Source organism: Xiphophorus couchianus, chromosome 19 (assembly GCF_001444195.1).
Source record: "Xiphophorus couchianus chromosome 19, X_couchianus-1.0, whole genome shotgun sequence".
NCBI lineage: Eukaryota > Metazoa > Chordata > Actinopteri > Cyprinodontiformes > Poeciliidae > Xiphophorus > Xiphophorus couchianus.
Window position 1 is genome coordinate 2,496,482 of NC_040246.1, and position 27,302 is coordinate 2,523,783.

Consider the following 27,302-nt stretch of genomic DNA (forward strand, 5'->3'; position numbering starts at 1 on the left):
TTTCAAACCCTGCCCTGATAATGTGCTGTAATATGTTACAGCTAATGAGACTGTTCACATTTAATTTTTTTATGCAATATATCTTAATGGTTCTAATAAAAATTTGTTGATTTTTACTTCGTTTTATACTTGAGGCATAAAAATCAGTGCTTGCTGTAAGATATAACACGTTAATTTTATTTTAAAGTGGCTCTAAGATGCAGACCTGGCGGCGGTTGTTTCGTTTAGTCGTTCATCCATCCAGCAGGTGGCGGTAGCTGCTGCGCTGCTCCCCGTTGCAGCACCGCAGTTATAAATGCAGCGCAGAAGAAATGGATCAGCGCAGCAAACAACTTTACATGCATGTGGAAGGGGCGTCCTGCTGACCAGAAACATAAAGGTAAGGCTGTCTATCAGTAGATTATCTCAGCTGGCCTGTTGTAAAGCAACGCTCGCGCCGCAGCTGTCAGGCAAAATGTCGCGAGCTGCTAAGGTTGAAGCTAGTTTACTAGTTAGCTGTTATGCTAACTAGGTTAACGTATGTTGACTTGAAGGGAAAACGGTAAACAGTCAAAATAAACTAGTTTTTTTTCTTACATTTAACAGGTGCGCGCTTCAGGCAGAGAAATGAGTCTGTGTTGACAGCGCAGCTCTTCAGCATATAGAGCGGTTGCTAGGAGGTAGCTTGTTTTCTAGGTGCTAGCATCCGATTCAGCGCTGGAGTAAAGGGCTATTTCACTGAAGTTAGGCACTGAACGACTTTTGATGAGCTCCACTGAAACTCTAAAGGCTTAGAATGGTCTAACTCAGTGTTTCCCAACCCTGGTCCTCCAGGCTCACTGTCCTACATGTTTTAGAGGTTTCCCTGCTTTAATGTGCCTCATTCAACTGATTGCAGTTCAACAAACGCCTGTTAATCAGTCATCAATTGAAATCAGCTGGACTGAAGCAAGGAAACACCTAAAACATGCAGGGCAGCGTGGCTTGAGGACCAGGGTTGGGAAACACTGGTCTAACATAATGAAATGTTCAACATTGCTAACTATTCTTTATAACAATGTTTTATATATTGTAACTTGTGGCGTTTTTTATCAGTACATTTAGACTACATTCGATGGAGTTTTGGACTTAATCTGTTTAAATCTTATCTAAACAGCGAAAAAAATTTTTGTGTATGTATGTTTTTTTCCATTGACAAAGGCTTGATTTAATTTGATACATTACAAAGGGCTATTTCAGTACGTTTTTGGGTTTTTTTTTAGCTTTTAGTCCATATTAGATTAGACCCATCTTAAAAAACACACTACTGGACTGGACCAAATAATCAAATTAAAGAACATGTTTTCAGACATTGCTAGCGCTTGGACAGGTTTTCCAAGCAGGCTGGGATAGTAAGGAATTTGATTTGGTCACGTTTATTTCTGTACACTTGAAAACTATCAAGTGACTAAACTAAATTATCAATATCCTGTGCAGCTGAAGTAATAAAATAAGACAGAACATGTTTGGCAATCTTCCATTCAATGTACATTTTATACACCAGCTGCTCAAAAATTGGATCGTTATCTGGTTCTTTAACGGCACTGCGGCAGCGTGTAGGATGGTACTTGTTAAGACTAGGACTGCGCGATATTGAGGTGCAATAAAATCGGTGAATTCTGCGATAACGATACGACTTTTGGTTTTATTTTTAAAAAATATCGTCAATTTCATTTTTGCTTTGAGTTCAAAGCATAAAGACACCAAATAAAAGGTGGTCTACGTAAATTCTGGAGTTATAAAATCAGTTGTGACCATCTCAAACGCAGATTTAGTGCAGTATCTCAATCATTTGACCTCTTTACCTTCTAAAACTATTTATGCTGCCATTAAAAGAAACACCTGTCACCACATATTGCAGTCATAGAGAGCCTCACTGCATCATGTGGTATTTCATGAGCTACCACTTATTGCAGACCAAGCTGTTCTTTGCGGTTACGATAAACTTGCGATACATTTTGCTGCCTTCCTTTGGGACAGATTTTTGGTTTGAGTTTTGAGTGTTTCTGAGATGTTAAACAGTAAAGACCTGTTGATGTCCTGCTTGTTACCACACATTCGGGGAAAAGGTTTTTTATTTCCACATAATGTTGCTGACTCTGATCCGGTCGCTCTGTGCAGAGTTTTAACGTCTGTTTTTGACCGTCTGTGTGTAAGGCTGTAATGTGAAGGGCAATTTGTGAAAGGAGGACATTGTTTTCTTTCTGCAGAGATGCACCCAGTCAACTGAGAGAACGGAAACAAGGACTAAATGGGAACTCATTGATAAGGGAGGGTAAGACATTACAATCTGGTGGATGTTTGCTAATAGACCTGCTTACTAAACAAAACTGATTCTTTCTTGAAGGCTTGTACTTTTCAGTCTGTAAAAAATCAGGGAAAGTCAACATGTCTCCTCGAGGGCCTTTAACCACCGTCATAACAACCGTTGTGGGGGCGGCCTTAGGCGGGCTGCTGGTGTGGCAGGTGTATCGAACGAAGCGGAAGAAGCCGTCTTCTGTCCAGCAGGCGGTGGAACCGACGGTCCCTCTGCATCCCGTTGAAAATGCTCCGGCGCATACGGAGAGTCGACAAACCCAGCTGCCGCGCCTGGCTCACGACGAGTTTAAAACGGCGGAGTGTCAGACCGAAAATGCGCCCCTTGCTGTCCGGATTCCGACCTGCGAGCAGCTGCTGGCGGTGAGACCGGTGACGGTGAGCTCCGAGGAGGACTGGCAGGAGATGTGGCCGCTGATGCAGAAGGAGCTGTCGGTGTTCCCGGTTCTGGGGCTCGACTGTGAATGGGTAAAGGCCCAAAGCGTAAGAAATATGTTTTGCATGATTTTTACTTGAGTGTAAAAAGTAAAAAATCCCCTTCAAAGCACAGATAATTGTGTCGAAGTAGAAAGAAAGCAGATTGACGCTGATTGGATTTTTTTCTTTTTCATGAATTCCTTGTTTCAGGTGGGCTTCTCTGATCTGACTCCGCCCCTTTTCTTTTATCCCGCAGGTGTCGATGAAAGGCAGATCGTCGGCGGTGTCTCTGCTGCAGATGGCCACCTACTCGGGCCGGTGCGTTCTGGTGAGGCTGCTGACGTTCCGCGGCGGCCAGCAGCCGTTCCCGCTCAGCTTCGTGGAAGTTCTCAGAGATCCGCACGTTCTGAAGGTTGGAGTGGGTTGCTATGACGACGGGAAGCGTCTGACGCGCGACTACGGCCTGTCCCTGGCCACCACCGTCGACCTGCGCCACCTTGCCTTAAGGGAAAGGTTTGTTTTTAAGCAAAGTCCAGTCGTTATGAATACTTGTGGATTTGTCTTTATGTCATGATTCCCTCTTCCAGGCGATCCTCTGTCAGTAACGGCCTCAGTCTCAAGTCCTTGGCTGTAGATCTGTTAAATGTGCCTCTGGATAAGTCTCTGGAGTTGCGCTGCAGCGACTGGGAAGCGGATCAGTTAACTCCAGAGCAGGTACGAAGCCTCTAATTTCAGTGTATCTAATGAAATGAGTCCACCAGAGTTTTGGACTTTATATCCAGCAGTAAGTTAAGAGATGCTCCCATTGGGGTTTTCTGTTCTTTGTTTTTTACTGTAAATCTGGCTGTTATTTATACTGGAAGCGATCACATAAAACCATATGTGACAGAGCAGACATTGTAAAATTGATTTACTGTTTTTAAAGGGAGTGTATTAGTCACCGGTTGCGTTCCTGTTGATCATGAAATTGTGCAGATTGGAACTGGGAAAATAAAGTCGCCTAATGGAAACGAGGCCATTTTGAAAAACCAAGGTTTTGTGGTAAAAGGTTTTTGCGTTAGGATGAGGTGTTTCTTCAGCCATATCGAAATTGGTGTATTTTACAAAAATGCAACGGAACTACTTTTTTTGCAATGTGCCATTTTGTACCCAGCAACAACAAGCTTATTTGTGGTCGCTTGTCTGGTTGCACCGTGTACTTCTGGCTCCACCAGAGGTCTCGCTGTTCATCACAAGCTGAGTTTGTCATTCAAACGTGTTGAATCAAGAGCTCTTCTAAATCTCCGACTGTAATTTCCCAAAACTGCAGCATGTGTAAGTAGCCGCTCCCAAGTATACAAGGTTTGTCGCTCCAGCGCTTCAATAAGACGCCAACTTCTCCTCTGATGGCTGACAGATGAGCTCGAGTCCTGAAATATCAATATATCTCGTGTGTTTCTGCCATCGCCGCCATGATTTTTTTTTAATGACTTATCACGTGAACAATCCCATTCACGTGTATTCTTTTACTCGCATTTCTTATTTAATGGAAACACATTGCGAACTTTTTTTTTTTTTTGGGACATTGTCAGAGTATTTCTACGTTTCGCGCACATTCGTAATGGAGAAACACATCTACCCTCTTCCCTGAACGCTCCCCTCGCTGCCTCTTCCAGACGACGTACGCCGCCAGAGACGCTCAGATTTCTGTGGCGCTCTTCCTCCGTCTCCTCGGCCTCCAGACCGAAACCGGTCCCGCCCTTTCCAGCGGGAGCTCCTACGCGGAGCTGGTGTCCCGCTGCCAGGGTCTGGTGGACGTCCCCTTCCGAGGCCGCGGGGACGGAGACGACGGCGCCCCCGAACGCGAGCGGAGACGGAGGACGCGGAAGCCGGCGGTGAACGACAGCCCGGAGTCTGGAGACCAGCAAGTCCCAGACCCTCGGAAGAACAACCGGAGGAAACCGCTGGGCGTCGGCTACTCCGCCAGGTCAGACGAAGACGAGTGTGATTTGGTTTCCCGTCTGTCGAGAAAAGAGGTTTAAATTTGTCGCCTCGGCTCGTTACAGGAAGTCTCCGCTCTACGATAACTGCTTTCTGTACGCGCCTGATGGCCAGCCTCTCTGTACGTGCGACAAAAAGAAAGCCCTGTGGTACCTGGACAAAGGAATCGGAGGTAATGCAGGCTGGACATGACTCACATTTTTTATTTTATTTATATAATCACTTTTTGTTTTTAAAGATTTAAATTTGGGTTGTTTTTTTTTCTCTCTCGACATAATTCAGAGTGATGTCGGCTCACCCAGGGCCGCCATCTTGTTTCACAAGCATGATGCACAGCTTCTATTTCTTTTGGCTTTATAATGGAATATTAGAGTCATTTCAACTTTTTAATTCCGTATTATTACAAGAATACAGTCGCAGCAATGCAAGAAAAAATATTTTTATGGCAGTAAAGTTGAGATAATGTGAAAGTAAAGCTTTACCAGAATGAAGTTGTGATGTTGGGAGAATTAAGTAAAAATTAAATAAAAATACCTACAGAAAAAATAAATAATAAAATGTTGAGCATCTTGTGATGTTTTACAGATAAGGAAATACTTCATTTTTGGATCACAGCATTAGCAGCTGCAGAACTTGGAAATAATTGTGCAAACTACTATTTTTGAACAAATCTAGATCTTGATAGAAGTTTTTTTTTTTCTTATTAAAATGACTTTTTTGGGGGTAATTTTAAGACTTTCTTCTGGTAAAAATTGCATCTTTATTTTGCTAATATTATGACTATATTCTCATATAAACAAAAATTCTCCTATCCTTACCCTAATACTCATTCAATTCAGAATGCATTTAGAAAATATTTTCAAAAAGCGGCTTTTATTTCTGTGCTTTGTAGTTTCTTTTTTAGAATAGAAAGCTAGAGGGGGGGGCATTAAAATCGGTTCTGGTATCAAAAAAAATAATAATCAGATTTTATTTTTAAGCCACATCGACTGGCCCTAGTACAGGCTAATATTCACAATAAATGAGTTATTGAGTAAAACCTTGCTGTTTGTAACACAGAGCTGCAGAGTGAAGACCCCTTCATCGTGCGGCTGCTCTTCGAGCCGTCGGGACGCCCCGACTCCCAGCAGGACTACTACCTGACCGCAAAGGAAAACCTCTGTGTCGTCTGTGGGAAAGCAGACTCCTACATCAGGTGTGACTCGGTCCCGAGCAGCACTCGCTTCATATTTGAAATTTATCTTAATCTCCACCCCTCACTCTCTCTTTCTCTCTCTCTCTCCCAAAAAAAAAAACAACATCAGGAAAAACATCGTACCGCACGAGTACCGGCGACATTTCCCCACGGAGATGAAGGACCACAACTCCCACGACATCCTGCTGCTCTGCACCGGCTGCCACGCCGCCTCCAACGTGCACGACGGCTCCCTGAAGCAGCAGCTGGCCACCGAGTTCGCCGCCCCTCAGGGCTGCGAGGAGGGCGTCCGGCTGCTGGAGGACTCGGACCGCCGGCGGGTGCGCTCGGCGGCCCGGGCGCTGCTCAGCGCCAAGGACGGGCTGCCGGAGCAGCGGCGGGACGAGCTGCAGCTGCTCATCAGGAACTACATGGACATGGACGAGGAGCAGGAGCTGACCAACGAGGCGCTGCAGGAGGCCGCCGCCCTGGAGACCAGGTGAGTCCTCCGTTTGTCAACGTCTCAGGGATCAGAGTTCAAGTAAACAAGCGTTGATTTTCGGCGTGCTTTTTAAGCCACAAGTTCCCGTGGATCACATCGTACGCAGACGACGCCGTGATTTATGTTGACCTTCATGTGCCGGATCATTATCAATGTCAAATTTAGTTATATAGCAGTTTAAAAACGGGCTCAGAACTGCACTAAAGTGCTGCACAGAACGATAATAAAATAAGTTGATGACAAGAAAAGAGAAATATTACAAGAAAAGAAATTATTGATTACTATTGTGAAGCTTCCAGCAGTGATGCTGTAATTTTGAAGTTGAAAATCAAATTACCGTAATCAAATTCAATTTGTTAAATGTACCGTCAAATTGGACTTTGAAGTTGAACATCAATTTGCAGTTAAATTTGACAAGAGCAAAAGTAAAAACTCAAGTTTTGAATGCAGCGTCTAAAACCAGCCATTGCTTTCAAACTTCACCCGCATCTTGTAGGAGTTTGTGTTTGTGGAAGAAATTTTGGTGGGAGTCGCCGTGGCAATCACTGCATGTACAGAGAACAAAACGGCAACGGGGGGAAAAAGTTTTCAACTTGGACTTTCAAAGTCAAAAAGCTTAATCTCAAAAAGCGGCGCTTCTAGCCATTTTCTAGCCGATCATCAATCTTTAGAAACCCTGACCTTGATTCCGATTTTTAATTTTTTTTTTCTTCTGGTTCGACTGTTGCTAAAAACAAAAGAAGAAATTAAACTAACAGTTTCAAAATAAGGGACTTGCGTTTTACATTTGTGAATCATTACTATGGTAGCATGTAAGCTTCAAGTGACGGGGATGTTCAAAATAAAGCTTACCAGTTCTTTTTTATATGTATATATATATATATATATATATATATTTTTTTATGGCAAGCATGGAATTGTTCAAGCTATGGAACAAAAACATTTAGAGATAAACTGTCTTTAATTTAGCCGTTTAATTAAATGAACTCCTTCCTCTCACTGTCATCAGTCTCTCAGTCTCTCTCTGCGCTCCCCTCTCTTCCTCCTGAAGGATCCTGAACGAGGCCTACGTTCCTCACGGCCTTAAGGTGGTGCGCGCCCACGCCCAGCGGGGCCTGCGGGGCCTCATGGAGCTGGAGAGTCGCTGGAGGCGTCACTTCCTGACCACCATGCAGCCTCGCCACCTGCCCCCTCTCTGGTCCGTGGACCACAACCACAGCAAGTTCCTCCGCAAGTTCGGAGAGGACCTGCCCATCAAACTCAACTGACCCCGGAGCGCCACGACCTCCTCAGAGGGACGTTCCAAAAAAAAAAAAAAAACCTGTGGTGACGTAACCCAGCAATTTGAAAAAACACTAATCTTTCTGCGTCGTGGTGGATGTCTTTTTTTAAAAATTATTCTATTTATTTATGAACAGAAGTTATTAGATTGAAAAAAACAAACAATCATGATCTGATTTTTAGATAAAAGCTGCCGCCTGCTCTTACTTTCCCTCTCCTGTTATTTCCCCTCCATGCAGGCGAGCAGCATAATGATCCAGCTGGTTATGGGATTTTTTCCTTTTAGTCTATTGTCTGTTTTAGGTCAATAGAAGATTCCTTAAAACGCCTCGAAATCAAATGAATCGCTTTACATTTCTTTATCTGTCTGTACCGGGAGTTTGGTTTCGAGATGCGTTTGGGTTTGAATGTTTTTGAACAGATCAAAGCTGGCATCTGTTGGTTGGTCCTTTATGTTTCCATCCTGCCACCGGGTTTCCGACGGTCGGGGCGTCTTCAAGGCTCATGTTTTAGTGCGCCTCTTAACCCCACCCCGACCGATCGGAGACTCGCCAGGATGCGACCCTTCATCGTTTTTTTTTTTTGTTTTTTTGCTTCAGCCGTATCAATACGACGTCGTTTCATCCAGAAGTCAAACCGCACAGTAAACAAACGGGTGCCAACTCTTTTGCTCTCTCGACTTAACCGGGCGAACTTTAACCTCCCTGTCTTAAGAGGATTATGAATTGTGAGGAAAAAAAAGTTTAAATCACTCATAACTTTGTTGCGTAAAGTGTCAAAGCTGGGGGCTCCCCCCCCCCCCCCCCCCCCCAAAAGTGAAGAAATAAATGTTTGTAATAAACTGGTCTTTTTCTGTTCGTTTTCCATTTTACACACACACAAAAGAATAAAACAGTAGAAGAAGAGAAGACGGACTTATTTCTTACAAAATCACAGTTTAATAAATAGTTTGTAAAAATGAGTACAAAAGTGGTTTTAACATTTCTTATATGAACGACTCGTTTCAGGTCAAAGGAGTCTTTAGTTGAACCTTTTTTTTTTTTCTTCAACATTTCTTTTATTTTTACAATCTAGTTCTGCTGAATTAAGGCCTCTTGATTTTGGCATCAGAACAATCTGCTAGTCGAATGTTTTTTTTTTTTCTTTTCTTTTCTTTTTCTTCTCTGAAGTTAAGCGTATAGTTATGAGCTCCCTTGGTTTCACAGTTCAGTCAGAAATGCTGAATAAAGCACATTTACAAATAAATAAAATGGCTCAACATGCAGAATCCTTTTATCCGATGATCCAGACGGACTACACATCTAAAGGGCAGCGTTTGACACTGCGACAAGAACAATGGCACATGAGGCTGCTTCCTCCAAGGGGATTCCGTCAATGGTGGAGAGGCCTTGAATTATAACGGAGAACTTTGGGAAATATTTTACCCCAAAAAACAAAAACAAAACAGGAATTCCCCTTAAAGAAGTGTAGCAGTGACAGAGTGCAATCTGTCGTGACATCTTTACTGCATTTTTGCTGAAACCAATGTAGGTTGAGACACTATAAGATCCAGAACATCTGTACTTCTGTTTGTTTTTTTTAGCTTAATTTTGTCCTGAAAAGGGACCCGTAATGGGACATGGCGAAATGATATTCGAACAGGCTGTAAAACGTGGTTCGCCTCAGCTACCAAGTAAATACAATGAAATTCCAGGTTGTAACGTCACAACCTGCAATTTGAAAAAATATTCAAGGGATATAATTACGTTTTTAAGTCACTGTAAATTTTAGAGAACGAATTTAAAGCTTAAGCCAGCAGGTAAGTGATTGCAAATTCTCCAACCAAGCTAGCTGACTGCCGCTAGCCGCTAACTTCGGTGTTAGCATACAGACGTGTTTTGTGACGCTCTTTTAAAGTGTCCACCAACACTAGTACATTTAGTTTCAGCACTAAATTACTGCATATTAAAACTTTTTGTTCAATGTGACAGAAGACTATTTAAACACGCACACAAAAAAAGACTCAGACAATTCAAGAAAACAATGGTAAAAAAGCCATTTAGCCCCACATTTTCTTTTTCTAACACCAAGATGTTACAACAGCTTGAGAAACACACCCTGTCTTATTTGTGGTTACGTTTCACACGAGGAATGTTATACTGACCACACTGTATTAATTCAAATTTTCAGTCAAGTTGTCTTAACCCCTAATTGCATGGAGTTAGTTTTGTGTAGTTATATTGCAAACAAGTTGCAGAGCAAAACGGGACATAAATAATACATCTAAAATACAAATGGGGAAGAGGACACACTTGAGTAAAATTTCACATTTCAATTGCTTTAACTTAATACAAAAGAGCAATACTTGTTCCGGATGCTGATAAGATTAATACATCGTTGCAGTTATAAGTTGTAAGGTTAATGGCATGCAGTCCTTGTGAGATTTCTGTTGCAGCTTTTAAAGTGAACGGAAATCAACATAAAGCTACAAGTTGTGCTTCTTATTTAGACAAAATTTTTTTTTTTTTTTAGATCTGTGATGCAAGATCTCATTACCATTGAAAAGGGGAAAACAACATGTAGAGCCATCTTTTTACACATTGTCAGAACCAAGAATCTCTGTAAGTCAAATAGCCGAATATTTGAATGTACATTCTAATGATATGAATATTTTTATATTTTTTAACTGCAAAATAAAGACACAAAAATGACTCCATACATAACATCCAAATTTCTGCAGCGTGTTTTCGGTCCGTTTTATAAGTAAGACAGACGCGTTCCTGTTTTTACAGTTCAATCGTTGACCTTCAAGCTACAGATTAACCTACAGCGAACGTTTTTCTCAAATTTTATGAAGAGTTTGCGAAGATCGGATGCAACAGAATTCACATTTTCACAAGGGCTGATTAGATTGTCACAATAACATAAGAAGCTGCAAAGATACAAAAAAAAAAAAAAAGCTTAAAGAAACTTTTAAGTGAAGCAGATGATTCGTTGTGTTTTTGGTCAAAGGCTGATGATGCGGAGAGGCTCGAATTCTAGATTTTCTTCTTAGTTTTGGTGTATTTCTTTCCAAAACCGAACATTTCTTATGGTCATTGATGCCAGTAAGTCAACCTTAAGCCCTTGAGACATATTAGAAATATTTTCTAAACAGCAAAGGCCCTCATGACGATAAAGCATCTCTCATTTCTGCATTTTTACCTGGGCCCAGTTATTAAACAGGCTCCTTCCTCCTCCTGCACCATCGCGGCTCCCAACAACCCTAACTTATTATTGCTTGCATGTTCATACATACAGTAGGGGAAACTGTTCTAGCCTCCGAATGCAGATGCAAAATTAGCAGTATTTCACAGTTCGACTCCAGTAATGGCCCAAACTTTCAAAAAAATAGCAACAAAACACGACTGCCTAATGTGTTTCCGTGCCCCACCGGGTTCTGTTTGTTTCTTTTTTATTTTTTATTTTAACGAGGACAGACTCCAGCTTGCGGGAAGAGACACGACGTGGACGTTTGCTGGTGTATTCAGGATGTAACAAGTCACAAAATCTTTGGAGTTTCATTCATTAAGCCAGGATGACGGCGCACGCGGCATTTTTATTTATTTATTTATTTATGCGTGTGTGTGTTCCATCCCGACGCACGAGCCGATGCTTTTACACACACACACATGCACTCTTCCGAATCCACGCAAACTAATTCAAACGAGAACGCACGCACACCTCACACACTCACTGCATTTCTCAATGCAAAACGCAATTGGCACAAAGTATCAAAATAAATACCCTGGAAGGTTGGCACTATGCAAAAAAAGAAAAAGAAAAAAAAAGCTTCACAATTTTGAAAGAAATCTTATAAAAAACTATTGAATAATCTCAGTCTACTCCATGTTTTATTATCCTCACTATTACTTATATACTATATGCTGATGAAGGTTACACCAGTGTCGTAAACCTCTGAAGGACTTAACTACCACTGAAACAATATAGCTCCTATTCAAATAGACTTTTTTTTTTCCACAAACATACATCAAAAATGAAGTATCTAACATCTATCCGACTATAGATAGTGCTGTTGTCTGGTATGCATTTCTTTATAGTGCCTATTCTTTGTTTTCTTCCTTCACACAATCAGTTCAAGCAACATCGCCGTCAACATTTTTGTACTGACCCCTGTAGGGTTACCTCACAGGTGTCCCCCCAGGATGCTGGTGACTGGCTGGTCCAGTGAAGGGCCTGGCGCCGCCCTGCCCGGGGCCACCGAGGGGCCCTGCAGGCGCTGGAGCTCCAGTATGCTGTCTATGGCACTCTGTAGATGTTCGCTGAGGATGTTGTCCTCTTGGAAAGGCAGGGACGTGGGGCTGAAGTGCTGCTCCTGCTGAGGGGACACATCCACCTTGTAGCATTTCAGCTTTGGAGCGCCGATGTCTCTGGTGGCAATCTCGAAGCAAACGTCCTCCGGTTCCGTCATCGGAAGGGGAATCGGAGGCTTTGCTTCGGAGTCGGGCACCGTCTGTGGGACCTGTTCTGCGGCGTTACAGCCAAGAGCGCCGTCGGACATTTCGTCTCCGTACTGGGAATGCCGAGGAGCTCCGTTGGTTGCCTGGGGGTGACGTTCATTGACACCTCCGCCGCCGTTTGTCAGCTGCCCTGTGTGGTCCCTCTTGAGTCCCGGATCGCAGGCTGAGTTGTGGATCACTTTGCGAGAGCCTGACTCCTGCTTGATAGTGAGTCTTAGAGCTCCGCGTGAGCTGGAGCGGTAGGTCTTCAGTCCTGGGGGTCTTTCAGTCAGTCGTGCCCAGGCTGGCGGGGAGGAAGGGCTGCTAGAAGAGTGTGCGTGAGAGAAGCCAGAGGACTGGGCACTGTGAGGGGAAGACGCTGACGTCACCAAAGATGTCATAAACGTTTCTGGAAGGAAGAAAAAGGGAGTGATTGAACAATGTGATCAGCTAGTTTTGGGTACTTTCGCAGATGGTAGTGTCGCAGTCCTCAACATTGGCTTTGGTCACAAGAGCGGTCTTAAGACCACATGCGCAAAGTCTTGATCTTGTCTTGGACTTGCTGGATTCGCGATTCTTTCTCAAGACCAAACCGTCAACATGCTTTATTGTACCCGAGTTTAAGATTCTTTCTGCATTCAAATGCAACCAATAACGTTTTTGCTACTTTGCAAATTCAATGCTAACACCTGTCCTTCTATGTACAGAGTGAGAAAGTAAGAGGGAGAAATATTTTCCAGTGCAAATATTCAGATGTTTATTTTTTTTGTTTGTTTGTTTGTTTGTACAACATGCAGTGGAAAGTCAAGTCCTCCACCTTCTCACTGTCAGTCACTTAACATTTAGCTGGATCTATCCGTTCTTCAGAGTTGCCTGTTTAATTTGTCACCAGTTAGTCAACTTCTTTCAACGAGTGATCGTTAGTCAGGTGTATGCAAAATATGAATTTCGGTTCACTTAAATATTGTAGCAGAGTAAGCTAGTCTAGGGATTACCTCGCTAATGAGCTTCCACAAGGAGATTTACAGACAAGTACATGTTTTGTAATATACCACCAATGACTATATACCGTATTTTCCGCACTATAAGGCGCACCTAAAAACCTTCAATTTTCTCAAAAGCCGACAGTGCGCCTTATAATCCGGTGGTCCTTATATATGGACCAATATTGAGCCACAACAGGTCTCACAACTACGGTAAGCAGCCGCCGACTTCATTTTCCCTCGTAGAAGAAGAAGCGCGCGGTGCACACTGGGTTTTGTGTAAAGACTCCAAAATGGCTCCTATTAAGAGACAAGCTTACGACGCAGAGTTTAAGCTCAAGTCACGCAGTAGAACACGTGAATAGAGCAGCAGCCAGAGAATTTAACATGAACCAATCAATGGTGCGGAAGTGGATATATATTGTGATTGCACTAACGTTTGATTTACCGTAACAGTATCAGACTGTTTTTTACGTGTTTATTGAATCGAGGAAAAGTTCCCCTCCACTATATGTTATACCTTGCTGCTGTTAAAAGATAAACTGTGTCACAAAAATACCACGTCACTGACTTTACCTTGGGGAAAATAATAAAACAGATGTTTGTTCATTTTGGGAACGAACAGAGTTTTCAGAACGCTGGTTTGTAATCTATTAATAAAGTTTGACTGACCTATCTGACTGTTTTGTTGACATTCCCTTTAGCGCAGCTCCATCTAATGGATGCATAACGTAACCCCAGCCTCTACTGTAGCGTCTATTCTATGCGCCTTATAATGCGGTGCACCTTATATATGAAAAAGGTTTAAAATAGGCCATTCATTGAAGGTGCACCTTATAATGTGGTGCGCCTTCTAGTGCGGAAAATACGGTATATATATAAATATATATATATTTTTTTTTCACTTTTCTGCAAAATTCACCAACTGCATAATTCTTGTTAAGTAGTAAGTAGTGTAAGATAAGTAGTATTTCAAAAGCGCAGAAGAAATCTTGTTTTTTTAATAACAACAAATATTTGTTGTTAATCTGTTGCTAAGAGATGAGTGTGTTTTCTGGTAAGAAAGTGCCACAAAGTTAGCATCTGATTTATACTTTTGCAAGAGTAAAAGTCAGAAGGTAGTACATTAGCACAAACATTAGCAGTGTAATATCCCCCACTACTGGGGGGCAGTGCACAGCCCACCTTAGCAGTAGCCTTTTCCCTAAAATAAGCTTTTTAGCTATTTTGTTTATTAGCCACATTTAGCACACTGAATGGAGGAAGCCAATGTAAGACAACGTGCTAGTTATACCCCAGATGCCACTGGCAGCATTTAGGCTAACATTAGCATTTTAGCTAATTTTAGCTTATGCATGTTTAGCTTGTCTTGACCACATTTCTACCAGACACTTTTTCCAGGTCTTTGACTCTGACCCATCTTTTTAGTTTCATTTTATTAGAAGAGGACATGTTCTGAAACCCAGGCTGCATGGCGGTGTAGTAGTTGGCACATTTGCATCAAGCTTCGAATACCGACCTGGTATCTTTCTGCATAAAGTTTGCTTGTTCCCACCATGAATGCATGGGTTCACCAGGTGCTCTGGATTCTTCCCACAGTCCAGTAAATATGAGTCTTAGGTGAATGTTATATTACTCTAAATTGCAGGCATGTGCATAGGGGAGGAAGGGGGGCTTAATCTCCTACCACTTTTATCCTTGATGCCCTGAGTGCCCTTTTTGAGTTTTTTTTTCCAAAAAAATGTTTTTCTATTTCTTTTTATTTGTATGTCAGAAGGCCTGCTTGTGCCCCTCAGCAATAATATTTAGCTAAATATAATAAGACACAGTACTGCAACTGTCACTGCAAGTCACCTCAAAGCCCCGGATCAATGGTCTATGTTACAATTAAACCATTTCTAGGGGCCCCTGAGTGTCTGGAGGCCCCTGAATGTCTGGAAGCCCCTGAATGGCCCCTACCAGCAGCTACTGAGTTTTCTTTGCCTTAATATCTCAGTCTTATAATTCTAGATCTAGAGGTTTAACATCAAACTATTATATAGAGTTAAAACCCTTTTGAGTTTTTGGATCTATAAATCAGTCTGCAGCCAGGTTGTTCTAGAGGTTAAATAGATATTATTAGGGCTTAATTAGTAAAATGGCAGCAATTTTTTTCATAACTTCATAACCTTTGACCTTCTCTCCTCTGGTCTGTTTAACAGCTACAGTCTCAGATCAGCTCAGCCCTCCAGGACTGTCAGCAGCAGAAACAGAAACTTTATATCTGTTGGGGAAAATATAGACTAGATTTGCTTTGCATTTCCCCGCATGATGACAATGATATAGTAGGATCCAATTAGACTCTTGATTAATTTGGGTTGTTGCTATGTTGTTGTGCGGAGTTTTAAGATCTTGTTCAATGTGACCTTTTTTTAAACTTTGAGCCCCCGTCCCTCCACAGGTCTCTGCACACGCATATCTAAAGGCTAAATTGCCTTTAGATATATGCGTGTGTGCTTGCTCTTCCTGCCCTGTGACGGAAGGGCGTCCTGTCTAGAGTGTCACCTGCATCTCGCCCAATGCCTGAGTCTTGCTGAACTCTTGAACTTCATTCATCACTCTGCTGTGATGAATAGGACGTAACACGTGGGAATGTCGTCCAGTAGTTCCAATTCTACATGAGATGTTAGGTTTAGATTAACAATAACTTCAGAGCCTAGCATCAGCCAGGCCTGGCATTTAACAGCTTCCAAGAGCCCCCTTCACGCTTTCTGCTTCTTGATTACCATAAAAACACCTTTAATTTCTCCTTAACTTCATGTTAACGTCATCATGATGCCCTCCTCAGCCTCCCCACTGACACGTCTTAATTACTCATTCACACCTGGGAGCTCGACTGGAGCAAAACATGGAGGTCAAGTGCAGTGCCCTGAGGCGCCACTCTGATTGTCTAGGAATTTTTAATGTTCTCATACCAGCTGGATACTGTATCCTTTTTGCTCATTAAGAACATCCCTTGCATTATTACTAGCCTCTCACCCGCGGACCGCTTGTGGAAACACTGACCTGGATCTTTGCGAGCCCGCCGTCTCTCCTCCGCCAGCGTGTACCTCTCGGCCTGGAGGAAGAGACGCTCCAGCATCACCATCTCTGCCGACGGACTCTCCTGCTGTGGAAACCGCAGTTCGCATGTCATGTCATCAGTCGTGGAGGTACGGAAGTGGGAGGGGAAACTGTTTACAAATAAAAATCTGGATAGTGTGGTGAGCTTCGCAGAACCCCCGTTTACTGGAGTTACAGCGTCTTGTGAGCACAAATAAAGGCTCTAGATGTTCTGAGGTGGTGCAACGTTACCGTGCTACGGCTCACCTGGGTTTCCTTAACCAATAGCTGCCTGTATTTGTTGACCATGTCCTTGGTGCGTTTTAGCAGGAAACCAGATACAGAGTCAAACTCCTGATCCACTGTTGAAAGAGAAATATGTCATTTCCAGGTGAACGTGGACTGCTCAGTATTTTTACTGAAAGCAAAAAATATTTTAAAAAATGGAGAAAACCTCTCAAAATAGTGACTAAAGAAACAACAAATGGTTACTTCTTGGTCTTTTCAGACTTTACAAATCAATGCTTGTGAACCTAAGCTGAAGTCGTCTTGAGTGGGCAGGTGACCGGCGCAGGTGTGGTACGGCAGCAGGCGTCTAACGGCGTCTTTCAGAGTGGCGAACGCCGGCCGGGTGAACGGGTTCTGCACGGCTCCGTGGTCCAAACAGAGCTGCTGCTGGAATCTGGAGAAAACGACGAGATCTCAGCGTGACCGTCCACGGTGACGCCGAAAAGGTTCATCTGGCAGCTGGTTTGTGAACAAACGAAAACTACGCTCACTTTTGAACGACGTTTTGTGGGAATTCTTACCTGTGTCTGCGCGTTGCTGGTGTGAGCCTCTCCTCTCGCTGCAGTTCCAGATTATCTGCCAGCTGATAAACAAGTTTTCAGTTAAAAGAAAAAAAGACAACTTGGACTCAAGCTTGTATTGAATGTGGAAGGATTGAGACTTTGCTGTATGGTTGTCATATTAAGTGTTGCACCTTTTTGCCGCTGTGCTGGACGGAGCCACATTGGTTGGGAGGCCCCTGAAGTCGATCTGCAGGAGAGGGTGGATGTACATTGAGAGTGTAGCTCTTACTCTCCAAGGCAGCTGTGGGCTCTGGTAAATGACATGATGACAAAGATGACAAATCAACAGCCATAATAACACTGGTATGATGTAAGCTAATTACAAATTATGTTAATATGATAGTTAAGTCTTCACACAGAGTAGCTTAGGAAAGCATCTGGTTTGGGGGACCCCAAATGAAAATCTACTCAGGGCCCCAAAATGTTTTGGGCCGGCCCTGACGATACTATGTCTGAGTACGCTTTTTTTTTCTCTTTTTAATAGAAAAAAGCTGCGGTTGAACTCACTGTTTTGTGTGTGCTGTTGGACAGCAGAGTCGTCTCCCTCGTTGGAGAGAGGAGCGGGCGCAGTCTGCTGCTGAGGCACCGGGACGCTGACATGCAGAGGGGACGGGCTGCGGCGGGTGGGAGTGCAGCTCGAAGACGGGGGCTGGGAGACACTCTGGACATTCGCCTGGGTCTCCGCAAACAAGCTCTGCGGGACGTGGTACTGGACTGGAGCCTCCATGTGGGCCTGGGAGGCCGACGTCTGAGGCCCAACAGGAGGGGAGAACCTCGCCGGAGCTGGTCTCGCGGCGTCCTGAACCAGAGACGGGGAGCAGATCATCGTCGCGTCTTCCGGTTCCGAGGGATGCGGGGAGACCTCACAGTGCCGGCCGGAGATCACGTGAGCGTCCGGTTCAGACGCGGCTCCGCTCCGGGGTGGACTGGCTCCGTCGCTGCCAGCCGGGGATGTGAGGGGTTCAATCGGAACCACTGGCAGATCTCTGACCAATAATTCAGATGGGATGGGAGAACTAAGCGCTTCCTGCTGAGAAAACCAGACCAGGATTTAAGCCAAATGTGTGATATAAGACACTAATACTCTGAACAAAGCTATTCCTTCTAATTTAGCTTATTATACACAACACAATTGCAGTTTTAAATCATATTTTCATTTTTCTAATTTAATGACGCATATTTTGCTCGTCTAATATAAAACGTGTTGACAAAACACAGAATGCTTACACTTCAAGTGTTTGACGGGGTTCGTTCAGGTGCTTGAAATCCTTGAATTTCATTGAAGTGTTTTAAAGGTTTAAACATTTCTTGATTTCTCTATGAAGTCATTGAAAGCGCTTAATATTTAATTTGCACGCTTTTTGAAATGCAAGTGCTAAAAATGACTAAACTCCAGAAAACTTGGGAACATTTTTAGAGATTTTTTTTTTTCTCCGAAGAGCTTTTTGCGGCGCTAGTGGCTCGTATTTTTTTGGTACAGTAGGCAGACAGGAAGGAGGGTGAGGAGAGGGGGGAAGACATGCGGCAAAGGTCGTCGGGACCGGGAGTCGAACCCGCGACGTCCGCGTCGAGGACTAAGGCCTCCAAGCGTGGGGCGTGCTAACCCCCTGCGCCACCACAGCACGCCCCCATTTTTAGAGATTTTTTGTAACTTTCTTTTTATATTGTGTCTGAGATTTTGAGATAAAAAAAAAAAGAAAGGAAATTTCTAAGCTTGAAAAGTTGAAGATTGCCTGTAAAAACTTGTTTCAAAAGTCAAACATTTCCAACGTTTGAGAATTTATTTTTTGGGGGGAGAATTTCTAAGATTCTCAAGTAAAATCTTGAGATGTCAAAATTTTCTAAAATTTTCCTTGCAGAGTTTTAACATTTGGAGTCCAGTGTTGTTGTAATGTCACTGTCTAAGAGAGAGACATTTCAAAACATAAAGTTTTGCTGCATTGTAATTTAGCCTGTCCCTGGAGCTGCAGAATGTAAAATAACATTGCAAGACATTATTAACGACAGTAATGATTGTATGTTATATGACATGTTACATGTTATACATGTTATATGACAACGACGTGATATAATAGTGATTTGAAACAGTATTTTTTAATTCATTTGTACTGTTCTTATCTCCAGTGTGGCACTGGAAACTGCTTGAATTTTACTGTGGAAAAATGAATCCTGTTCTTAGGAGCTTCCTTTTCTTCATGTACTTCCTGCGCTGCTTTCAGCTGGTCTGTCACCCAGAATCCCCCCCACAAAACAAAATCTACAGAAGACATCGCACGCACTGACCTGTGGCATGTGTTGCATAAAGTCCTGGCTTTGACTCATCGAGTGGGCGACCTCTTCCACGACTTGGCTGAGGTCTGCTGAGGGCATCAGGAGCTTGGGCGTCTCCACAGCTGCTTCAGGGACATGAGGAGGCTCAGGTGGGGGCTGTAAGACCGCAACCACCTGAGGAAGAGCAGGAGGAGGAGGGAGAGGAGGAGAGGACTGGAGCCCCGCAGAGCCGGGCTGCACTGAGACGTGCTGGACCACGTGTCCAAAGGGCTGCGGGAAAGACGCACCAAAATTAGGACCCAATTCTCTTCAGTTCAAATGAAGAATAAAGTATGCCATATTGGGGGTGCAACTTTTTCACTTCCGATACGATACGGATATTGCAGCTTTGAGAATTGGCCGATATCGATACGGACCCAATATGATCTCACCATGAATCATACATTATTTTGTAGTGTGGAATGTCAGAGAATGCCTAACCATGTGATATTTACTCAGAGAACAAAAGTCAACAGTAACAGGCATGAGAACAGCTGAGCTATTTATTGTTAACCACTGGGTCTGCATGCGGAATACAAACATAGAAAAGACGATGCATGAGGACCAATTGCTCGAGTGGAGTGTTTCTAACAGCGTGCTTTAGATGCAGGCTGATATATTCTGACACTCGTTTTTTTAGCCGATATCGGACTAATTTCCGATATCAATATTGGATTGGAACAGGCCTGGGTAACCATAGTGAAACACTATGCATAGTCGTCATGTTTATCTTCAGAGTGCTAAGATGCTAAGAGCTCACCTTTTGTAGCTGGTGGAAAGCCTCCTCTGAGCCGCTCCTCTCCTCCTGAACAGGCCTCTCAGGCAGCAGCACCACAGAGGCCCGCTGAAGGCTCAGCTGCCCATCTGTCACTCCCGCCTGTGGAGCCGCAGCCTGAGCAGCGAACGGCAGTCCCTGAACAACCGAGGGGCCGTTGACAATCGAGATGGAAGTGAGATCCTGGGGAAGCACCCCTGAACTGTTGATCAGGGTGATGTGGTTCCCAAGAGCAGGACTGTGGACCAGGGTGGCTTGTTGCCCCTGCCCTCCTGCGGCGTAAGCTCCAGCCAGCTGTGCTGGCATCTGGAAGACGGTGGCGGGGGCCGGCTGCAGCTGCAGAGATCCTGAAAGCACAGTGGCCTGGCGGAGAGCTAGCTGCCCTGTAGGAGTGGTGAAGACTGGGCTGAAGTTCAGCTGTCTTCGGGGTACGGTTAGAATCTGAGAGCCATCCACAAGCTGCCCAGTGGAGGCAGCCATGCCGTGAACGGAAGGGCCTTGATGACTGGGGGTAAGGAGAGGCTGCACTGCTCTGGCAGGCTGGGAGATTGTGACAGGACACTGGCCCGGAAGAAGAAACTGGTTCTGGCCTTGGAAGAGTCCCTGAGGCTGGAGCACGAATGAGCCGCCCTGGTTGACCAGCTGCAGGCTGACCGGCTTGGAGAGCTGCTGCGCCGGCTGCGGCTGTGGAGCTACGGTCTTTTGGCCGGGAGCTTGGGACAGTAAGATGTTGGACGAGGCAGTCGCCGGGACGAACGTGAGACCAGAGGTCGCTTTCTGCCCCGAGGGCTTGGGGCTGATTTGCACCAGCCTGGGCTGGATGCTGATGGGCAGCTTGGGCTGGATGGGGAGCGGGGCACGCTGCAGGACGATGCCCGGCGCCGCTGTGGCTCTGAGAGTCGGGTTGATGAGGGGCTGAGTGGGGACACCAGGCACTGCCTTGTGGATGATCATGCTGGAGCCTTGAGCGGGACTCAGGGAGAAGGAACTGTCTGGAGACGGAGCAGGAAACACATTCCCAGGCAGGAGTCCCATCAGCTGAGCCGGGGTGGCCGGTTTTAGTGATGGGCAGCCCGGTCCCACTGCCAGCAGGGAGGGCTGAGGAGGCTCCACCGCGGCTTGGGTGTCTCTGGGCAACGTCGGGGCGACGGGCAATGTGACAGACTTGGGTATGAACGGCACAGCAGGTGGAGAGAGAAGAGGAGTGGGGGGATAGAGGGACAAAACGTCTCCTGCTTGCGCCAGTCCTGCTTCCAGGGCCATGGTCTGCTCGGTGATTTCAGCCTCCTGCAGACTCTGCTGGAGGATATCACAAGCCACCTCCGCCTCCCCCACTTCCTCCTCCTCCTTCGCCTCACATCCAGCCTCGGCAGGTGGCTGCACGGCTTCCGGGTCCTCTGCGCCCTCCGGAGAGGACAGCAGAGCCTCCTCCAAGAAGGACAGGTCCACACAGCCAGGTGGAGGCGTGTCCGTGCAGTCCCTGCTGTCTCCCAGCAGAGAGACGGGACTCTGGAGGAAGAGACACGAACAGAAAGAGGGTTATTGTGTGATTAGTCAGCATTCAATAGCAGTCACAAAATGGAGAGAAAACCATCGATCTCCTGGGGGTTGATGCTGGTTGTTGTGTCGCTGCTGGCTGCACATCCAGACACTCACCGGGGCATCTGTGAAGAGGGAGGGCTCCCCAGAGGAGGAGCTAATGAGCAGGTCTTCAGTCTGCAGCTGGTGAGACAAAAAAACGAGTCAATTTCAGTTTTGGTCGCCTTGATTGTTGGGGGAAAAATGATTCAGCTTTACTTTCTGACTCTCCGTTAACCATCTGCCCTCACACAAACACCACCCAAATCTGACTCTTCATTAGCGTGATTGCTGCAGCTAAATACCAGTGCACACCGCACTTTTCAGATTTAATGTTGAGAGAAAGTTTGGGAGTCTTCTATCCACTTTCTGTGGCAAAATCCACACAAAATCCTAGAAGAGTTTGAAGGCTGTGGTTGTAGGATTTAAGCAGTGTTTGGGTCTCTGTAAATCACTTCTTACCTCACTGGTTCCATGAAGGAAGTCATTCAAGGCTTGGGGGTCACTGCAACAAGAGGAGGAGAACAAAAGCACCGAAACTGATGAAACCTATGCTGATATTTGTTTTCATACATTTTCAGAGAGCGGGCTCGAGCACGAAGCTCTCCTTAGCATGTTTGTCTCGTTTTTCACATTACAGTCATGATTCATGATCTGCATGTAAACGTTAAGTACAGGAGTCAGTAAGTCGCCCCTTCTTTTTTTTTTTTACGCATTTTGTCGTGTTTTGCAGGATATTTTGTTGGAAATGTTGTGGTTCTATTCATGCTTTTTTCCCCCTTTGTTTGCTTTGAAAGGCAAAGAAGAAATGAAAGAGCGCTGGCTTGCTTGCTAGCTACAGGATGTAGGAACAAATTAGAAACTTACCACAAAACATCAAGTAGACAAGTCCCATCTTCATCCTCCATGTCAGCTGAGAGAGAGATGAAGAATTATTAATACCAGCACTTCATTTCGTTACAATATTGTTCTTAAAGTTCCCCTGATATTTGTCCGAATAATTCTTCTGATACCGGGATAAAATGCATTTGATCCAGACTGATGCTGCTGTCCCATCCACATCACCTGATGATTACACACTTGTCTCTTTAAAGCGCCCCGCCTGCCGTTTCTTGCGTAATTGTAAATTGAACATGGCTGACGTCACAAACCCATTTCCTACAGGCACAGAACATCCCCAGCTTGGAATTGCTTCCTTTTTTTATGGCAACACATGAGGCAAAGTCTCACCGGGGGGAAAATAAGATGCAGGACAAAACAAGACGTCTGCGCTGTCGAGTTTTGTTTTTCGTAAAAGATTAATGTTTCAAATCATCATCATCATTATCAAAACAACAACTAAGTGAGAAAAAGAAAATCTGAGGAAATACAAAAACATTTTTTAGATAATTATTTCATTTTTAAAGGGAAAACAGCTATCCAAACCTACATGTGTAATTGCCGCCCTTGAAAAAAACAATGATTTAACTGTCATTTATCCCCTTTTTTCTGATTTACCTTCACTATAGCCACACCCAGACCTGAATACATTTGTTTTTAGCCCTCTTTGTTCCGACTGCGACCATTTCAATTCTGAGGTTAAGTCCGCTATATGTCAGTAAGTCCATTAATGTGGAATAATCCAGCTGTTCCGTAAACAAGGAGCATCAGGAAGATCAGGGACCAAAGCAGAGGGCATCAGGGAGGAAGTATCGGAAAAGTTTAAAGCAGTTGAGCAGATCCAATTCAGGTGGAAGAATAGTTGACAAAAGTCGTGCGATTGACAGATTTGGCATTTATGGAGGAGCGGCAACCTGTAAAAAGTCTAGTTTACAGCTTTTCATGAGTCTTTTAAGTTGGCAGCATCATAACGTGGGGATACGTTTTCTCCAGAAGACCTGCAGTTTCTAGCACGTCACATTGTTCCAAAAATGTCTGATAAATGACGGCCTCCAGCAGGTGCTTTCTCTGTGCTAACATGGATCATTTTCCTCACCGGGAACAATCAAAGCACATGGATGGATGGAGCCTAACACAGGAAGGAAAGCTAACACGGATAAGCAATAGACTGGATAGTTCCTTAAAGTCTTGCCTTCCAGCAAGAAAACAACTAAGAACATACACCCAGAGCAATGGAATGGTTTGGATCAGAGCATGGCCACGTGTTAGAACGGCCCAGTCAAACTCCGGCCATAAATCCAATTGAAAAATTGCTGCAAGCTGCTGTTTACAAATGCTCTCCGTTGAATCCTCCAGTGTGACATAACTTCACACGTTCAAGATTTTACATTAAAACATTAAACAATTTAAAACACTGTATAATGAAATAGTAAACATTAATAGGAGAAATTGTCTTGACATATACTTTGTTCTGATTGTAGTATTTTTGCATCAATATTATCTTACTAATAATACTATTAGTAATACATGGGAAGATAGAAGGAGTAATACTTCTAACCTCTCCTTTGAACGTTTATCATTTTATGTCATTTATAACGTTCAACCAACATCGAAATCAAATTTTCATTGGTTAAAAAAGGAAAAAGTGCAAATATGCACTACTTGTGTTGTGCTGGTTCGCCTTCCTGTGCAACTCCGTTTGAAAAGAAAAAAAATGTCGCTTACGCCACGGTCCGGGCTTTCTCCCCTTCGGTTGAATTATCTCCGGTACCGAGCCAATGAGCGAACAGAAGAACGATGACGTCGATTTTCTGCGCCGTTTGAGAATTGAAGTCTGCTTGAAGTTTTAGCAATGGAAGCGGAGGAGCCGTTCAGTCCGTCTTCCAATTATTATTGGATTATTGAATTAACATCAACAGTCGCCTCCTTCGGCTTTTTGTAGAGCAGGATGGTTGTTTACTCCGAACTGGTGCATTAAAGTGAATTGGTTACCATTTCAAATTTCAAACTGCGATCGTGTACGCTTTAAAGGGAAAACAACGGGGTTGCCGGGAGGAAAATCAGCAAGAAAATGTAGGAATAAACATATTTTGATTCCTGAATACTTTTCTGAATCACAGGTTTGGAATTAAGTGATGAAAAAAAACAAAAAACAATTAATTATCCCAACAACAACAACAAAATCTGCATGTGGGAAAAGGATTGGCCAAACATACTTTACATGTGAGAGGCCCCATGCAGAGCGGTCGAGCTGAGTTCCGGTGGTGGCTTCATGGGAAGCTGTGGCCGCTCTTCGGCGCCTGGGGGCGGGCGGGTACCAGGCCGAGGCGGCGGAGGAGGGACGGAGCCGAGACCTCTCTCTGCTGGGGCATCGCTGCGGGAGGCTGCATGTGAGGAGGGCACAGACAACACAGCACACGCCGCATGCTGCCAGGTCACTCCGGGTTACCACAAACAACACACCTTCCTCTCAGGAGAGAGGCAGACATTACGATCGATGCGTGATTCATCAGTTTTCTGGCTCCAAATCTATAGCCACAATAAGCGTCATATTTCTGATTATTGATTACGCCCGAGGCTGATCGGGAGGGAGTGGAGGAGGAGAAAACAGAAGCTATTGTTGTGGCAGATCAGAGCGGCTCAGCTGTAAATAGACGGCTCCCCCTGCGCCTTGGATGTGACTTGTCCTCTCCTCATGGTTGTGGAGGGGGTTGGGGGCGGGAGCAGGGTCGTAAAAGGAGCAGCAATGTGGAACATCTCTGCACAGCGCCATCCTGATCTAACATTACTCACTGCCTTGCGCCCGATTTCAAGGTCTTCTCCCTCTCCGACTCCGCCGATCGCGTTTGTTTACAAGCAGACAGCCGCATTAACACCCCTCCAGGTTCCGCATCGCCCAGTGAAATCCAGGCGCACCGACCCCCATCATCCGAAACCTGAAGCGGCAAGAGCCCCGCTATTCTCTGGCCATAACCAGGACCCGGAGCCGCTGATGTAGGTTACGTAAGGTGATGTGGGTTCATGTTAAATTGATGTCCGAGACGATGCGAGACGCCGAGCCCGCCGTTTCTTCCAATCTCCCTCCCCTTCACATCATCACCATTATTATTATTATCATTATTATTATTTAAGATACACATATTTTCTCAGTGTGAGTCCACGGCAGCTGACGCCTGCTGTAAATCATATCGCGGTAACAAAAGATGCCTTGTGTTAAATATCTCCTCTCGCAGTCAGCCCCGAGCGATTCGCTTCTCGTCGGGTCGCTGGAGTAAATTCCGCTATTAAAAGAATAACCAAGAGAGAGGAAGGAGAAAAAAAAACACCCTCACCCCTTCTTTGTGGTTTATTGTCCTGTCAAGCGGGCCTCTGCGCCATCGATTCTCACTCAGCGGTCTTTTCAGATGCTAAAAGGAGGAGAGGGGGGTGGAGGAGGAGGTGGTGGGATGAAGGAGGGAGGAGGAGGAGGAGGAGGGGTGTGGTAGGGGCGCCGGAGTGGGTGTGAGAAAACAGACTGCGATCACAACACAAAGGTAGGGGGACAAAAAGAAAAAAAAAAAAGCACACGCGCGAGAGGAGGAGAGGATCCAGCTTTCGGTAGCGCGAGCGCAGGAGGAAGCGTGGCCGTCTCCTGCGCCTCGTTAGGCGGACGCGCGCGCTTCGCCCGGTGCCGGCGCGTTTCTTCACGAGGCTCGCGGGTCTGTTTTAAGTTCGTTTTATTCATTTATTTTGTCTTTTTCTTTAATCCTCTCACGACGTGAAACTTACACACGCATACCGCCACACTCCGACAGACGCGGAATTTGTGGGAAAGTTAATTAAGGTGAATTTCGAATTAATCTAAAGTTTATTTAGTACGAAGTCAATTTCCAAAATAGCCCTCCTACAATATATTTTACTATCATTTCTAAAATATATTAGATTTTTAGCACGCTTAAGAACGAACCAGTATATTTTTTCCTCCTGGGTTACGAGTGTTTTCAGGAAACTGCCTCACAATAGCTAAAATGAGATTAATACAAATCGATAGAAACAATGGGAAAGGCTGTTAAGAATGTGTAAAAAATATATTTGATAGCTTGAACCATTTTAAGTATCGAGTTGAAAAATGCACCGAGAGGGACCACCAAATGGGCTGAAAATCCAAACTTCCGTACTCGAACACACATCTGGAAAAAGCCAAGTGGAATTTGAGTAAAAGTTAATTACAGCCCTAAAATAATCCATGCCTGTTACTTAAACTGGTTCATGTTTTTTAAACACGTGCTTAACAGGTCTCTTCCATTGTTTTTTTTATTGATTTTTTTATTAATACAATTTTTTAACTTTATTTCTTCTAAGTTATTCTCCTAAAATCACTCGCCAAATAAAGTACCTTACAAAAGTATTTGCAACGTTTTATCACATCTTGTCACTTGCCAACCACAAACTTCATTATATTAGCTTGTAATAATTACGAACCAGGTAGAAGAAAAAGAATGTCTGGTTTAAAACTTTTCAAATAAAAATCTGAAAGGTGCGGCATGCATTTGTATTTAGCCCGATTAAATTAAAACTTTCAATTTGATCTAATCCTGTTGCTGCATTTTGCCCTTTATTTTTGCTCCGTCCATGTTCCAGTCAGCTCTAAGCGGTTTCCCTCGCTCTGTTGAAAAAAAAAGAAGCATCCCACCGCAGCA

The 27,302-nt window shown here is 44.3% G+C and overlaps 2 protein-coding genes across 6 annotated transcripts; one reads left to right on the forward strand and one right to left on the reverse strand.

Annotated features, from left to right (window-relative positions):
- Nucleotides 1-233: 233 nt before the first annotated feature.
- On the forward strand, nt 234-8,486 carry exd2 (exonuclease 3'-5' domain containing 2). 2 transcript variants are annotated; one of them, XM_028001317.1, is made up of 10 exons: nt 234-379; nt 2,229-2,293; nt 2,366-2,817; nt 3,008-3,264; nt 3,339-3,465; nt 4,407-4,717; nt 4,797-4,903; nt 5,791-5,926; nt 6,036-6,404; nt 7,459-8,486. In XM_028001317.1, exons 3-10 carry the CDS (start codon nt 2,407-2,409, stop codon nt 7,673-7,675), a joined length of 1,935 nt encoding a protein of 644 aa, XP_027857118.1. In that variant the 5' UTR covers nt 234-379; nt 2,229-2,293; nt 2,366-2,406; the 3' UTR covers nt 7,676-8,486. The 2 variants fall into 2 exon arrangements, with proteins under 2 accessions (XP_027857118.1, XP_027857119.1); XM_028001318.1 differs by having other exon boundaries at nt 235-379; nt 2,366-2,802.
- LOC114134589 (BRD4-interacting chromatin-remodeling complex-associated protein) lies at nt 8,284-26,299 on the reverse strand. Of its 4 annotated transcripts, none has more exons than XM_028001291.1 (14): nt 25,956-26,299; nt 24,840-25,007; nt 22,612-22,657; nt 22,207-22,249; nt 21,823-21,888; nt 20,152-21,675; nt 19,365-19,622; nt 17,589-18,108; nt 17,213-17,331; nt 17,040-17,101; nt 16,764-16,912; nt 16,498-16,592; nt 16,195-16,297; nt 8,284-12,575 (listed from the first exon to the last, which is right to left on the reverse strand). In XM_028001291.1, the coding sequence occupies exons 3-14, from the start codon at nt 22,650-22,652 to the stop codon at nt 11,854-11,856; spliced, it is 3,702 nt and encodes a 1,233-aa protein (XP_027857092.1). In that variant the 5' UTR covers nt 22,653-22,657; nt 24,840-25,007; nt 25,956-26,299; the 3' UTR covers nt 8,284-11,853. The 4 variants fall into 4 exon arrangements, with proteins under 4 accessions (XP_027857092.1, XP_027857093.1, XP_027857090.1 ...); XM_028001292.1 differs by having other exon boundaries at nt 16,195-16,294; nt 17,589-18,111; XM_028001289.1 differs by having other exon boundaries at nt 17,589-18,111; nt 25,956-26,298.
- Between the last annotated feature and the right edge of the window lie 1,003 nt (nt 26,300-27,302).

Coding starts and splice junctions, on each gene's coding strand:
- exd2 (XM_028001317.1), top strand. CDS start 2,407: ATGTCTCCTCGAGGGCCTTTAACCACCGTCATAACAACCGTTGTGGGG. Junction 2,818..3,007: donor AATGGGTAAAGGCCCAAAGC/GTAAGAAATATG, acceptor TTTATCCCGCAG/GTGTCGATGAAAGGCAGATC. Junction 3,466..4,406: donor ATCAGTTAACTCCAGAGCAG/GTACGAAGCCTC, acceptor TGCCTCTTCCAG/ACGACGTACGCCGCCAGAGA.
- LOC114134589 (XM_028001289.1), bottom strand. CDS start 22,652: ATGGAGGATGAAGATGGGACTTGTCTACTTGATGTTTTGTG. Junction 22,250..22,611: donor TGTCTACTTGATGTTTTGTG/GTAAGTTTCTAA, acceptor CTCTTGTTGCAG/TGACCCCCAAGCCTTGAATG. Junction 17,102..17,212: donor TCCAGCACAGCGGCAAAAAG/GTGCAACACTTA, acceptor CTTGTTTATCAG/CTGGCAGATAATCTGGAACT.